This window comes from Daphnia pulex, chromosome 8 (assembly GCF_021134715.1).
Source record: "Daphnia pulex isolate KAP4 chromosome 8, ASM2113471v1".
Lineage (NCBI taxonomy): Eukaryota > Metazoa > Arthropoda > Branchiopoda > Diplostraca > Daphniidae > Daphnia > Daphnia pulex.
In genome coordinates, this window is record NC_060024.1 from 10,911,820 (window position 1) to 10,927,949 (window position 16,130).

At 42.9% G+C, this 16,130-nt stretch overlaps 1 protein-coding gene across 1 annotated transcript; it reads left to right on the plus strand.

Annotated features, from left to right (window-relative positions):
• The first annotated feature begins 137 nt into the window (after positions 1-137).
• LOC124200777 lies at positions 138-15,765 on the plus strand. Its single transcript, XM_046597071.1, has 16 exons — positions 138-228; positions 357-460; positions 541-622; positions 1,043-1,969; positions 2,039-3,348; positions 3,420-4,449; positions 4,511-4,690; positions 4,768-6,888; positions 6,951-7,233; positions 7,299-8,338; positions 8,404-10,686; positions 10,746-11,182; positions 11,247-11,603; positions 11,666-14,725; positions 14,808-14,900; positions 15,015-15,765. The coding sequence occupies exons 4-16, from the start codon at positions 1,045-1,047 to the stop codon at positions 15,486-15,488; spliced, it is 13,593 nt and encodes a 4,530-aa protein (XP_046453027.1). The 5' UTR covers positions 138-228; positions 357-460; positions 541-622; positions 1,043-1,044; the 3' UTR covers positions 15,489-15,765.
• The last annotated feature ends 365 nt before the right edge of the window (positions 15,766-16,130 follow it).

Sequence of the window (16,130 nt, forward strand, 5' to 3'; positions counted from 1 at the left end):
TACTGTGTAGTGTGCTGGGTCATTGGGAACGATGTTGAGTTCAGCGTTTTTTGAAATACGAAGTAAAAGCACAATATTTTTTTACTGGTGCTTACCACCATTCCTAGATGGCGTTCGCAACATATTTTTCTTATTCGGTGCATGGCGATTGGCGCGCGATCAAGGATCATCGTCGTTCATTACAAAAAAAACATTTTGTCTCCAAACGTTGATACGACGACACTACAAGTAAGTTGGCCTAAAAATGAGTTAAATATTATATCTTTGGTTAGACGTTTCATATATGTTTAGAGCTGCTCAGCAGTGAAAAAAGTTGTTTCGCTATTAGATAATCGTCTTTTTTTCTCACGAAACAGCTACGAGATAAGTGTCCTGCTGATAAAGTATAGAAGTTAGCCTAGCCCTTAGGCTCGTCGTCAGAAAGGCTGTCTGAAGTCTGAACGATACTGTTAGGAACAAGGTTTGCATCTTTCTCTCTTTAATTAGTACAAATAGACGTGGTCAATTATTAACTTGTTGACTCCATCCTTTTTATTTCAGTTAGCAGTGTGTTTACATGACAACTGCTTACACAATCAGTAAGTCTGTTTGAACTTCTAAACCACGGTGAAAGGTGTATGAGGTAATCCTATTAACTTTTTGTCTCCTTACTTCTTCATTCAGTTACATTATGTCCACACACTGTGTCATTCCGTGTCTTGAAAGGGTTCATTATAATGATATAGGACTATTGTTAAATGACTCAACAATTTTGATAAAATGTTTCATGTTTTACTTTCATGGCACTACTCTAGTTTGGATAATCAAAATGTGTTGTATAAAATGTGATAGTCCCAATAGTCAAACTATTTGATCTTGGTAAAGATATGTCGATGTTCTCATGTCAACTATTCGGTTATCTTTACCACCTTATCACCACTTATCATTTATCTTGAATTTTTTGCAATATTGTTAAATGAGTCATTTATTTACAACAAGTTTTCTCTTGTGATATAATTGTTTGGAACCTTTTTAAATAATAATAATGAATTTATTTTTTTAGGAATGGGTGGCGGAAGAAAAGGGAATAATAGTAAAGATGGAAAAACTTCGGCGAATATCAATAACAAGAATAGTCAACAAGACGCTCAAAATGTTGAAACCAGAATCGAAGTAGACGAGTCATCTGATACTGCGGAACCCCCAATAAAAAAGAAAGGCAATGCGAAACCAGTCGATGAAACTGAAGTCAGTATCTTAGAGGAAGTTAAAGCTTCGAACACGAACGATGGTGCGAAGCATACAGATTCAACTGGCAATACGAACTTCAAGCAATTTCAAAGTACTGTGTCGAGCAATGAAGCTACTGAAACAAACTTCAGAAATAGCGAAAATACGGTTGAAAATTTGATAGAAAAGGGAGCTTCCGCACAAGTAACATTGTCGTCTAATTCAATACCAACGAACCCGAAGACAGACCCTAACATCAAGACAGATTTGCTTCTTCAAACAGTTGCTAATTTGTTAACTAATGTCGAACAACCAGCTTGGACCGCCACAGTTTTTATAGCAGCTCCGCTTGTCAAAAACCATTTCTTGGCCATAACCGGAGAAGATCAAAATTTGGGGAAATGGAAGCATCCGCAGGGAAAGTTCGAAGCGATTTTGGAAATAACCAAAGATTTGTACATTTTTAAGGGAATTGTTCCCATTCCTTCTCGGAGCAATTCCCCGTTCAAATTTGTTAACGTCAGCAAGACTGACCAAAACATAGAATATGAGGGAGATGGACCACTGGACAACCGAAGTGAAGAATTGTTACCCGATTCATGGAATTTTTTTGTTTTGAAACCCAAAAAAGCAAAATCTATGATCGGAAAAATGTGGGAAACTTTGGCAAAATACATGCAGAAGTCAGAAACAAAAGAAAGCATAGCTGAAGAATTTGTAAATATTGTCTTCGATAACACACTCGAAAATGTAGTACCAGGTAATAAATCTATTTCATATATAATAATTATCATATGCATAGAAAACATTAATATTTTTCTCTCCGCAGACTGGGACGCTGCATTTGAATTTGTGAGTGAAAGCATTCTCAAGATAAAGCGAGCTGTAGGGAATGACTGCTCTTTCGTTGGTTTTCGGCAATTCATTAACAAATGGCTTCAAGAACCTGAACTTCAAGTGAATTTTGACAAATTGTACCTGTTGGTAATAGGGGTCTCCCTTACAGAAGTCTACTTGCCCAAATTGAAGGAAGTTTTGGAATCAGTAAGCAAGAAATTCTCTCTCTATTTGCTAAAACTACCGAAGATAAGGCGCAATCGAGAAAAGTTTACTACCATCCTAGAACGCATCGCTTTAGGTGCTGGGCGTGATTACTGGTGGATTTTATTTCGCTCGGGCGAATTGAATAACAATCGCCAATCTGCAGTATTAAGAAGACTTAATCATCGGGAAGTGTCAGAATCCATTTTGAAGACCTTGCAAGAAAATCCGGAGATACTGCTAGATCACATAGAATGTGCTACTAGAGTAGTCGACTATTTAGTCCGATGGAACGAAATTGATGAGTTGTACTCCAATCTCTGTCCAGTCTTCAAACAAAATGAAAATTATCAGTATTTGTTGGATCCGCTTTTGTTGCCTCAACTGCTGATTTGCAAAACTAGCATGGACGACCTCAAAAGGATTCTTCGCTCGGATTTCTTACGTAAAGCATGCCTAGGTTTACCGCTTGAAGAAGCGGCTCACCTTACAAGGCCAAATGAAACGACTCTGATTGATGAGGCCATCAAAACCATTTTCAACCAGAAGCTTTTGGATGTTGTCAAACTTGCTTGTTGGACGCCCGATTATTTGCTACCAGTCGTGGTGTCGGTTGTTGAAACTATCGTTTGCCAGAAGTTGAAAACGCTCTCGAACTTAAGTTGGGAAGAATATCGCTACTTTGCCCAACTGGAGGATATTGGCTTCAACAATTTTCCCAAAGCTAAAGAAGAGATCGAAATCAGACTTTTAAAAATGACAAGGGACCATTTGAAATCGGGCTCTTTTCAGGACGTCCCCTCCACAAAACTAATCTTGCTGGTATTGGCCGAGAGAAAGGACATTCCGTTTCTTGACCGTCCCAAAGTCGTTGATCTTCAAAAAGCTATGAGCAGGTTACCTCGAAAATTCTTTAATAATCTGCATTCGGTTTTGAAGAAACCCGGTATGACTGTGGACACAACTTTAAAACCCTACCGCAAAGGAAGCACAAAGAGCATAGTTGAGCAGCTGGAGAATCATTTTGACCAGCTAGACGAAATTGTGAAGAAAATCCAAAATCGCCAAGTTCCACTTATTGAATTATCAAGTCTTTATGTAAGCCGCTTTCTGTTCTTTTTATGCTTACTGTAAGCTTTATTTATTTAATTGCCATGTTTCACTTATAGGATCCACAAGTGCAAGATTGTTTGAAGAATCTTGGTCTCACAGAACGAAAACTAGCTGAACTTCGTCAAGATGTCGAAGAACTGAGAAGACGCCATAACTTGTACGGAATCCTCTATAGCAGATTTTCCCGTTCTGAAGTGACGATTACCACATCAGCAGACCATCAGGAGGACGATTTGGAAAATGCTGAATACGACTACGAAAACAGTGAGGGCGATTTGGACAACGAAGAAGGCGATGAAAATGCTAGTAATTTAGAAACCGTCCACATTTTCCAAACTAAAGAATGGGAGATTTACTTAAAGGATATTGATTCTGAGAGGAGTATTCTGACTTTGCAAGATGCCTTAACATTGCCGTTACCTTTATCGGGAACTTCTGCACAGTGGCTATTTGAAGTCAAGGGATGTGCTTTGTTTATGGAAAAGATTTGGAATCAAACGGTCAAGTCAACAGCACAAACGTATCCGCTGTGCAAAGAAGATTTGCAAGTTTTCGTTCGTGAATGTGCCACCGAATGGAAGAATTTGGCCCGTACTGTTGCTGGCGGGACAGTTTCATTCAAGCAAATGGATGAAATCAGCAGATTACAACCTGATCCGAATGTTCTTTCGCGAGTACATCTGCAGTCTCAGCCAATTGAAGGTGTAGCAACTGCATATCGGAATTTTAAAAACCTTCAAGAACTACGACATATCATCGGCCCATTTGTAGCGGCCCTCCGATTCTTTTCCATCAAAGAAAGAGGCCCGATAGATAATCTGTACGATTTCGTCGACAACAACTTGTTGAAACAGTGGGAAAGTACCACTTTGGCCCAAATCACAGAAACCGGAATTCTCAGAGTGGTCAATGAAGACCTTAATATCGACCCAGAACGACCTGAAACCCGGAATGCAATGCAGTTTGTTAGCTCCCTGATAACAGATGGAAATCGTTCTCCACTTATCGAGTGGCTGAAAGAAAAGGATGAAAAAGATATGGAAGCCATGGGAAAAATTCTACAAGGCACTTTGCTGGTCGCTTACGGTAATTTACTTTATTAAATCCTATTTTATTTTAGTTGTTTGTTAATAAGGATGTTTTACAGGCCAACTTCAAACCTTAAGGACTCGGATTGCTCCTTTCCTTCAGAATGAATTTAATACGTACGAGGACTTATTGCAAATTGTTCGGATATCAGAAGAACGCTTCGCTAAGCGTATTTCCGGTCGGGTTCAGCCGATTGATTGCAAGTGGCTTGCAAACATGCTTCCCGAGATTCAAGCAGGTTCATTATCTTTTTAATCTAAATTATCTATTAATTAATTTAATTTGTGATCATGATTATGTTGATACAATATGCAGCTGTTCGTGCCAGCGTAATTTCACCATCTGAAGATGCTAAAGAAAAGCTGGCCAAGCTTCATCAAGTTGTTATTGATCCCAATAACGAATCCTACACGATTAAAATCCGCTTGAAACCTAGGGGATCGCTCTCAATGGAAGAACTTAAGCAAGCCTTCCAGCTACTTGACATGGCTGTGGACTTGACTGTAATGGATGACGATGATGATAGCGAAGACGTGGTTGGTCGCACCAGAAAAAACGTCAGTCTAATCGAGAAACTTTCAGAAGTCTTCGGTCTTTTGTTCGCTTCGGGATGCGTCACTTACACTTTCCGTAACCGAATTGTCATTGATATGACTGATCTAGAAACCGAAATTCAACTTATGCGGAAGCAGCTTGAAGGCTGGACCAACAATTGGAAAGAGATTGAAGAAATGCCTCTCTTGGCACTTTTTTCGCGTGGCTACCTTCTGCAGCTGGCCGACCTGATTGGACGTAACAAATTAGAAGATGTCTTATCAATTTTGAAAATTCTTCTACCTTCGGCGACGTTAAAAATCGAGACCTTGGTCAAGCAGCTCGTTCAACGAGCTCCTCGCATTGGCGACGAAGAAGATTGGCTGTCAACTGCCCAGCTGTTCATTATTCTCCGGGATCTTCACCAACTAATTGAAGCAGTTTTTCATGAAAGAAATCCGGAGCTCACACTCCCACCGTTCCTTGTTTCCTACGGTCGAACCTTACATTCTCACTTCATTGACAAAGCAGTCGTCATCTTGAACGTCTCTCGGGAACTCCTTGTTGGAAGTGCCTTGGCCGCCTATATATCACTGACTCATCAACCAATAGAGCCCAGCCGGATTCTTTTCGTGACAACCAACACGGACAAGCTGGAAGTCGAACGGTTCATGAAACTCTGGTCTGTGGCTAATATTGACAAGGATTTTTTCGTTATCGCCCACGTCGAGAGACTAACTGCAGCTTGCGCAAGTGCTGTTCGTGAAGGTGTGGATCGGGTGTTACCAGAACGTCGTACAAAACTGATGCTATTGGCCCAGCACCATTACCGTGTTCAGTCGACAAAATCACTCGGCGCTCGACTTGGTCTCGTTTCAGACCGTCTACTGGAAATCAATTTCACAGCCGACCAACTACGTCAATGCTTTTCCAGCCTTTTGCCCAATGCAGCCAATCTTCATTTCTTCACGTCAAAACTTCCCGGTTGCGGTAAGAGCCAACAAGCGATGCAAAAAGCTTCGGATCTGGTGCCAAGCCCTGATTATTATCGCATAAGTGTAAGAACAGGCTCCGTCGAAGAATTGCTGGCCAGCTTGAAGAAAGTAGAAAATCTTTCGAGTCAGTCGAGAAAAGGCGCTGCTTTTCTTCATCTAGATATCGCCCACTCTGTCTCTCTCGAATTTAATGACATTCTGCTCTCTTTACTCATGCATGGAGCACTTTATGATCCCAAAAAGGCCAAACTAGGATATTGGATGATCTCTTCGCAGACCAGCATCGCCCTGGAATTCGCTTCTCCTTTCGGGGCGAACGAATTTCCCGTCATCTCTTACCTGGGCAAACACCATGTTTGTGAATGTAACAAATTCGCTTTCACTTACGATTTAGCCGCAATGCCACGGATCCTTGGTCAACCGGTTACAGTCAATCGTTCAAATGCTCTAGTAGCTGCTGGAAAGTTTCTCCAGCTGAAACAAGCTGGGCAAGAAGGATTGCGCATGTGGGATGATCTCTGTTCACTCCCCGAAACCATCATGATAGATCCTTTACCGGAAGAAGTTACTTTTGATCTTCTTGTGGCTTCTTTCCAACATCCCGAAAATCGAAATGCTCCCACCTTCAGTGGTTTGAATGCCATGGCCTCATTTCTTCATAGACACATCTGCGCCATGATTGAATCCATGTGGTTCAATGGCTCGGCCGTGTACCTGTTTGAGCGCGAAGATTTAGCACGAGTTTTCAAGCTGAATGTTTTCAACATGCTCCTCAAAGTGGCCAATGATAGCATCGCTCGATGCTGGTCGATTGTCAATCAAGAAAGAAAGTTAACTGAAATGGATTGGACTAATCGTCAAAGAGCCATGTTCTTGCTTGGACTCAACGAGGATGGATCTGTCACCGGTATTACAACGTTACATTTTACTTAGGTTTTTATTTACTTACATTTTATCGGTTCATACAAGGTATGAACATTGTCGGACGTGACGCGGACGCCTTGAAAAATATGTTCCATGCTAGCTTGCTGCCCATTCTGCAGCAACAATGTCTGCAGTTCCAGGAGCTCCGTGGATTTAGAAATTTAATGCAGACAACAGAAGGCGCTGAAGTAATTCTCAACGCAATGCGATCGCTCTTGCTCTTGGACGGAACCGTCACAAGTGCTGATAAAGTTAACCAATTGGATAACCACCCTAAAAACACTCCAGCTAGTCAACGTTTACGTGAACTAACCGGCCAAGATCAAGGGTAAGTTAAAACCTCGCCAACAATTTGTTCAACATTTCCTCATTTAATTTAAACTTTTGTTGTAGATATGTGCTGACGGGGGATAACATCACAAAAATGATGTTCGCTCTTTATCGAATTCGCTGTGGCCTGCCCGTTGTGGCTTTCGGAGAAGCTGGGGTTGGTAAAAGTGCTCTATTCCGTTTCCTGATTCAAACGTTGCTGGGTCATACTTTTGAGGTATGTAACGTGAACAGCGGAACTACAATTCAAGACGTGGAAGATATGATAGAGTCGGCCATGAGAACCATCATGGGAAATCCCGAAGCTCAAGTCTTCCTTTTTTTCGACGAAATGAATACGGCGGATTCGTGTGTTATCGCTTTCCTCAAAGAATTGATGCTGGATCGCCATTGCCACGGAACTGTTTTGCCCGAAAATCTACATCTAATGGGTGCCGCTAATCCTTACCGATATCTTCACGAAGCTGACAAAGAAGCAACTGTTGGGCTGGCTTTTCGCTTTGCTCAGTCAACTCAGTACGACGATTCCAGCCATGCTCGAACTGACAGGCGCGGCTTGGTGTATCGCGTTAACGAGTTACCGCTCGCTTTTTACGACCACATTTACGATTTTGGTCATCTCTGCGATGAAGCTGAGAACACGTATATTGACGAAATATGCCAACACGGACTTCCAGGTTTCCATGCTGATTGCGTCAAATGGTTTGTCACCATCATTCAGAAGAGTCACCGAGTAGCACGAGCATTGAGTGTTGATCCGGAATCGGCCGTGTCACTTCGCGATACTACTCGAGCTGTTCAACTTTTTCACTGGTTTTGTCAGACATCGGCCGGCAAAATGATGTCGAGAAATGACGCAGGGAAAGCTGCCGATCTGACCATCTATTTAGTCTACGCGTTTCGGTTCCGCAAACGGAAGACCTTCTTGGAGAATGTTTTTGGCAAAAATCAATCTGCATCCAGGAATATGACTGAAGTATCCAGAATTATCGCCAAAATGCTGTATGAGCAAGCGCACGGGGCTTCTATTGGTTCCGGTGCCATTGCATTGAACGATGCCCTTTGCGAGAATCTTTTCGCCTTGTACGTGTGCGTCCTAAACGGTAATAGTTGTTCATTACCCAGTTAATTTCTTTAATCTTTATTTTGCGTTTTCTTTTAAATTTAGGAATCTTCCTGATTATCGTCGGACGACCTGGATCGTCGAAGTCCTTGTCTGTTGAAATCCTGAAATTAGTGCTTTCTCCTGGAAACCACACACTCCGGCACAATTTAGGAGACTTGCCCGCGATTACCGAACTTTACTTCCAGTGTTCCCCTATGTCAACTTCTTCTGGATTTAAAGCGCTGTTTGAATCAGCACAGCGACTAAGTGTTGACCCCAAGACTATGCTGGCCATGGTGGTGCTGGATGAACTTGGTCTGGCAGATATGTCGCCTGAAAAACCTATCAAAGTGTTGCATTCCGAACTAGAACGCCAATCAGTTTTGACTTCTGGCGAAAAACAACAATCCCCGTTCTCGGTAGTTGCCCTAAGTAATTGGGTGGTGGACGCTGCTCAGGTGAATCGAGGCATCCTAATTCTGCGAACGCAAGCTGACAAAAATGATCTGTTGAAATCAGCGGAACAGTTGGCCTATTCTTTGATCGCTAAATTCGCCAAAGAGTCGGAAAGAGATCGCATTCTTCGTTTGTTGAAAGAAAGCCTAGAAAGTGTTGTCAGTACCTATCAAGAACTGGATAAAAGAGAAGAAATGGGCGGCGGACACTTTTTTTCCATGAGAGATTTCTTCTTCTGTATCAAGAATTTCGTCTGCTCTGTTTTTGAGTCGTTCAATCGCTTGGGAGATGTGCGTGATGTTCGCATATCTCAATATCTATTGATTCAGTCAGCTATTCGTAACTTTGGAGGCCACGAAAAAGCTAGAAAGATGGTTAGAAAGACTATGGCCGTTAACCTCGAAATGAATTCAAATGTCATACCAGTAACGTCGCCACTCGAACTGATCGTCTCAAACATTCAAGATTCGTCCAAAGAGCTATCGATTCACATCGCCAGACATTTGATGATACTCAATCGATCCCTGATTGGTTTACAACTGCTAAATCGACACGTGAAAAACAGATTGGACGACGGAACAAACTGGAACGTTCTCTTCGGTTCCTGTTTCCCTGGCGATTTGCAGGTTACAGCCGTAACGAGAAAATTGCGTCAAGTGGAACAAGCCATCCGTGCCGGCGGCGTACTCATCCTGTGTCACGCCGATCAGCTGTTTGAATCCCTCTACATGGTACTCAACCAACAATATTGGGCTCAAGGTGAAGTTACCATGACGCAAATTGCCCTTGGTCCTTCCATTCGAGCCATTGCTCTTCCCAACGGACCGTTTCGAATCATCGCCCTTCAGGATACCGACGTGGCACTTAATCGAGAGTTGATGTCTCCAGCCATCTTGTCCAGATTCGAAAAGCACGAACTTAGACCTTCTCATCTCCTAGATGACACCGGAAGAACATGGCTGAATGCCATCGAATCGCATGCTGTCTGGTTAGCTGTTCCAGAAATGATAAAAAGACAAAAGTTGATCTACGGCTATCATGAAGAATCTTTCGCTTCATTGGCTCTCCATTTGCAAGATCTAGGAATTCCGATGGAACTGGAAGAAGCAGACGATCTAGATCCCTATGGGGCAAATACCATCTGGATGCGAGCTGCCAACCCCGTGGCCATGATCAAATTGGAACGTGATTTCGGCATCCGTCATCCCGAGTTACAAGATTTTTGCCGACGCTACCGTCACAATTTTATTCTGGAAAGCATTGACGACGCTATCCAGAATATCAAATCAACTCGAATGGTCCTCATGACCAACACCCTCCGACATTTAGAAATCACGCTTGCTGACTCTTTCACCATCCAACTTTTTGACGTGCAAACTGAACTAGAACTCATCCGTCTACTGGATTCCATCGACGATGAAGATTTAGCTGATCCCGACTTCTGTCTGATTGTCCAGTACGACGCGGTGACTGGGCCGATCGAACAATTTCAACTGGCCAAGTACGAAGTGGAACAGCGTTTTGAAAAGACGAAATGCCAGGTCGTTTTCATTGTTCACGTTGACCCACGCCCGATCAACATGCACTGGGTCTTTTCTTTCGGTGACGGATGGGATTACTGTTTCGTGGACGAAGTCGTTCACAGCGGCACCGCAGATCAGCACCAGATACCACTGAGAGAGCTCGTTCAATCGCCCGCCGACCAACCAGTGTCGAGTTTTATCGAAAAAATGTCAAACGAGTCGTTTAAATCACTATTGCTCGAAATGCTTGGTCCAGTTTTACAGACAAGCCTTGCTAGCTTACGATCCTCTTTGGGACAATTTTATAGTGGAGTGCGAACGGCCTTAGGATTACCGGGCAATGGACGCTTGATCGAATTGTTGAAAGGTAAAAAGTATTATCTGATTGATTAAACGTTTTTATTTGATTTTACTTTTTTTCAACAGAGTGTTTGCTAGCCCAACTCAAGGAAAGCCGGATCACCTGGAACGTAGTCGATGGCGTCAGTGATGCTAGTTTTGATTCGTCTTCTTCATTAACAGAAGGTCTCTGGGGTGTTTTCAAGCACAAAATCAGCAACCAACTTGCACACCTTTTGCTCATCAGCGATGTCTGGCGCGTATCTGACAAATCTTCAACAAAGTTGTGGTGTGACTTTGTCAGCGCCAATTATCCTGATCGATTGATGTCACTCAACTCTTCCGATTCCCTAGTCCAAATCCCAATTGGTTTCCGCTCCTGTACTCGACCTTTTGGCCGTTTGTTGGTCAGTTTTGACATGAGTTACGCCCAACGCACAGAATCACGTTTGAATGGACCACTACAATGGTTATTAGATAATGTGGGTAAAAATGAAGAAGATGATTCTCAAAAGATCAAAGAAGTACGTATTTAAAAATTCCATTAGCTTATTATTGATTGCTAATCTGTCATTTTGGTTCAATAAGGACTATTTCCTCGATTGGTTTCTGCTTCGTATTCCTCCCCATCTACATCGCTGTTTGAAAAATGTGCCGTTGTCGAAGATGAGTTACCTCGTTGACAATCTGTTTGAGGAAGCAGCCATGTTTTTCCTTGATTGGGAACACTGGCAAGGTGAGGTAATCGCCGCCCTGGAACTAGTCAGCATCGCCTCGTTCGCTAAGGCAGAAATGGATGGTGACTTTTGGAAGGAAGCAACGGGCAGGATGCGTAACTGGAAATTTTTCACGGAAACTGCGGCTCGCTTATCCCTAGCAACGTTAGCCTCAACCGATGTCATTAGGTCTCGTCAAAGATTTATGCAGTCCGTTTCATCCATCGAAGTACGTTCTGCGTCTCTGTTTTACTTTTTTCTGTTTTCTCAACGCTTTTATTTACATTTTAGGTAAGCCCAGCTCTCACGAATTTGTTGGATCGCGTAGAAGACTTGCCGCAACTTTGGCTGGGTTTGAGAATTACCAAACGTATACTGCTCTTTGATCCTGAGTCGAAGATCACACTTCCGGAATTACAGGTTTCGACGCCTCACAGATTGTTTGAAAATCTGACAGAGTTAGTCGTTACCTCAGTCATACGACCAAGGGTTTCTAGTGGAGGGCAAGCCAGAAGATTTGTTCGTCAAGCCGATTTATACGCCTTGCTTAAGAGCACGTCAGCATGCAGCTCTCCGGAAGAACTTGCCAAAATCCTAGGACAATGTCCTACAACCAATTCCATCGTACTGCTTGAAGAGAATGTCGCCGGAGCAGGTACCAATGGAAGTTGCTCAAGTTGCGCGCATCCTTTGACCTCGACTGAAGACGACGAAGAAGATCCAGTTCATCATTTACGGACGCCAAATGCCAAAGTAATCGAATCCCTCTTCCAAGATCACCAAAAATTCATGTTCTTCTTCGAGCGTGTGGCCGAACTGTTCATCCAGCAGCACAAGAATAATCCGCGTGAAATCCGAGAATTTCTTCAGTTCCTTCTAAGTTCCGATTCGCGTCTCCGAGTCTCGTGGCGCTTTTTGACTGTTATCGTACGCACAGTCTTGTCAACTCGTTTTGGCAGTAACATTATCGACGAGCTTTTGTTGACCATCCGCTGCAATCGTCTGAACCGCGAACTCAACGCCAATGCTCACAATTTATTGCTAGCGTTACTCGCTTGTTCTGACCAAGATGTTCAGAACAACCTGGAAGAGGAACCAGCCCAAGATGTGATTCAAGCCGCTATGACGGGTGATTGGACAGTTAGACGTATTCGGCAGCTAGCACTGATTCGACAACAACTTGCTGGGGATGAAAATGGAATAGAGAATGTTATTGAAGAATGGTCTCGTTGGCGGGAAAACCAAACAGATCAAACCATCGCAGATGCTCTACTATTTTTCATCCTGCGCTTCTCCTCCTCCGAGGGAGACCAAACTCAATTGAGTAACTTATTTCGTAATCCGAGGATCGCTGAAGAGTTGAACCATCAAAAAACTATTAAGAACTACATTAAGACCTTATCTCCTCTGTCGCTGGGTTTCGCCATGCGCTCTGCGGCCACTACAGCCGATCCCTTTCAAGAGCGCTTGTTGGATGGTGATCGCTTCGAGACTGGAGCCTTCCAACATTATCCTCTATTACTAAACCTCGAACCTGACTGGGCTCCTTTCGTCGCACGATTAGCTTATCACGCAAATGACATCTTTGAAGCCAAAAGAATCCGTTTGTTGAAAGAAATGACTACCAACCTGGTTCCTGTGGCACAGTTTTTATTGCCCGGAATCGATAACCATCCCTACTTACCCAGTTTCACCTTGGAAGCAATGCGTTGGTTTGTTTGCAACTGTGGAACGCTAAATTGTGTCGGAAATTGTGGACATCCTACGCCAGAATCCATTTGCGTCAATTGTCGTGTCGCCCTAAGCCAAGCAGCTCATCAGCCACGGGCTGGAGTCCGTCGGGCCACTGCCCGAGATTTTCAGCCACCCTGTGGCATCTACGTGACCCGAACGCCCACCAGGATACCAACTTTTGCTGTGAGAAATTGTTCTCCGGTCGTTACCCGATTTGCACTTCTGCTCAACTCTCTCGCATTGATGAATGCTGCATTGAATCCAAGGACCGATCAACATACAATCGTTCATTTACTTCTTACATTACCATTGGCGGAACGTCATCCAGCTGAGAACCGGCGTTCGCTCGTCCAACTTCTTTCAAATCATGTTATCGTTCATCTGGACCTCCTTTGTCAGTTGTTGGTGACTTCCAGACCGCTTACGATGACGGACAAGTTCCGCATTGGGCATTTACTGCTTCACAAATTATTCGCCTCACCAAATCCCTCATTTCTTGTTAACGCAGCCGACTTCACTAACGGAACGCAGGCGAGAGAAGCATTCGAAAATGGATTAGCTGAACTGTTGGCTCAACAGGTAAATCTAGCAGAAGAGCTCGATCACATTGCAGGGCAATCTGACCAAGCATCACAAGCATTTCACCAATCCTTATTGCACAACGAAACCTCGCACTGGGCCTACGCCAGAAGAGTCTTTGCTGATCGACAGTCCGTACAACTGGAACTCGCCAGGAATAATCGATTGCGCCTGAATTTTCCTTTCCTCAGTTTCTTGCTTGATGACGACAATTTGATGCGAAAACTGAACGCTTTGCAATACCTTGGCGAAGCTATGCGTTTCATAGCACTTGTTCGCACGAGTTTGCCAGGCGAATTAACACTTGAAGAAGCTAATCGTATGTCTATTGCTCAAGGATTGGAAAAGATGGCGGAAATCGTCACGCAGAAATCGATCATTCTAGATCGCGGGCGCCCAGTTGCTTCAAGAGACGATGTTATGAACCTCTTTGATGGCTTCAAGCAGCTGTGGGATCGATTCAGTCAGTTGCAGAATGCAGAGAAAAAATCTTTCTTGGATTACTTTGAATGTCAACAAGTCGATATCACTGTCCGACCCAAAACGGTGCTGGAGCAGACAGCTCCTCTTATTCTGATTTTAGCTGGCAATGATCTACCCGAAACTACATTCAGTTGCCAATTATTGAGTCATGCTGTGGAAGCCGCATCATCTATTGCACTCACCGACTTCATTCAGCCTCTTTGCCGTGCAGGCTCGGGCCGTGTTCGGCTCTCTTGTTCCAGTGCTGCAACTTTGACCGATTTTGACGAGTCTTTATACGCCCATGTGTCAACAGAAGAGGTCGATCGATTCATCCGAGATCATGTGATTGACCGTGCCACTCTCCAGCTAGCAGAGTCATTTGCTATGTCTGCCATTTTAGGATCGGCTGGCAGTACCATTGCAGAAGATTTGTCAGTAGACGTCATCCCCGAATTTGTCTTTAAAGATGACATGGAATCGAGCAATTTTCTGACAATCCTAGAGAGGCGTTCCCTTGCTTGGCAACCATCTTCCATTCCTCCCCAATTGCAGGAACTCATCCTAGCCGATTTGGTATTATTATAGCTAGATCTACAGTATTATATTATGCCTGTACTATATTTTTATCATTTAAAAACTTATTTTCACATTACAGGAGAAGAATCGCAGCTTAGCTGAGGCTAGATCTATCCTCATTTCGGCCATCACACATCTTCATTCTAATACTGAGCCACTCATTATTAGTAAGGTAATTTAAACGCACTTTCGCGAGTTTACAACTATCAATGGCCTAGTTAACTGCTGACGTGGCAATTAATTTCAATCTAGAAATTATTTGAAATATTTTTTTATCGTTACATAGGTTCGAAAAAATTACATATCGGACGTTTTGGAGGAACTGTTACTGTCAGAAATTTTGACAGAGCGGCACATGTCGAACGCTACACTAGGCGTTCTCAATCGTCATTTAAGATTGGAAGTGCGACATGTTTTTGGGTTGCTAAAAGCCATCATGTCTCGTATGAAAGGTGATGATATTTTCGGCGGTCGCGTTCCAGAGGGCTGGACAGTTATGATACCCGAACGCTTGGCTCAACTGACAAGTCAAAAATTGCGTGCTGACGCTCAACCTGATGGATTTCTGGAAACGATATTACAAATGGTCAACATTGTGTCAGCTTCGCAGCCTGTTCCTATCGATCTAATGCCTGAAAAGTCGTTGTTGTATGCCATCCGACAGATCGAAGGTGCCGAATGGGATGGAATTCCTGTTGAACTAAAAATGGAAAACCTTGGTCATGTACTTTTGATTGCAGAGTCACTTGCCAAAAAATAGGCTTCATTCTTATTTGCATTATTTTGAATATGTTCTTATTTTTTTTTTTTAATTCAGAATCATGAAGTTAATTGCATTTAATGTGGTTAACTTGTTATCAAAATTGTTGAAGCAAAGCTTTTTCATTATAACCTTATGTGATTATGGCCTTATGGGATGGCCTTATGGGACCTTGTGGTTAAGGCTTCTAAATGCCGAAATAATTAGTAGTTGAAATTGTGTTCGATTCTGATGTAATGATTTCATTTGTAAGTTGAAATAAAGAAACAAACCAAAATTTCCGTTGCTCTAAATCCAGCAGCTTAAAAAAAAGTATGCGTCCTAAATCTTCCTATCTTTATCTATCAGGTCGATGCCTAAGCAGAAGTTGCGTTGGACTGCTGGCTTGGGAGAATTTTTACGACGTGTTATTACTTAATAGAACATGATTTCATTTCAGTACAATCCAGCCGTTCCGTAGTAGTCTAACGTTGCGCTGTCCTATTGGGGTTGCTGACAGAACTCCAAAGACAGAAGAACTACAAATTTCTTTGTATGCGACAGTAGAACTCCAGCGACAGTAGTAGAACTTCAAAGACATAAGAACTCCTTTTTTTAAATATTATTAAAAATACCCGACAATAGAAATCCACTGCCTGACAG

Bases quoted from the DNA above. Each gene is read 5' to 3' on its own strand.
- LOC124200777 (XM_046597071.1), top strand. From the start codon at position 1,045: ATGGGTGGCGGAAGAAAAGGGAATAATAGTAAAGATGGAAAAACTTCG. The intron at 4,691-4,767 runs GTTCATTATCTT...TACAATATGCAG, and splicing joins GCTTCCCGAGATTCAAGCAG to CTGTTCGTGCCAGCGTAATT. The intron at 14,901-15,014 runs GTAATTTAAACG...ATCGTTACATAG, and splicing joins AGCCACTCATTATTAGTAAG to GTTCGAAAAAATTACATATC.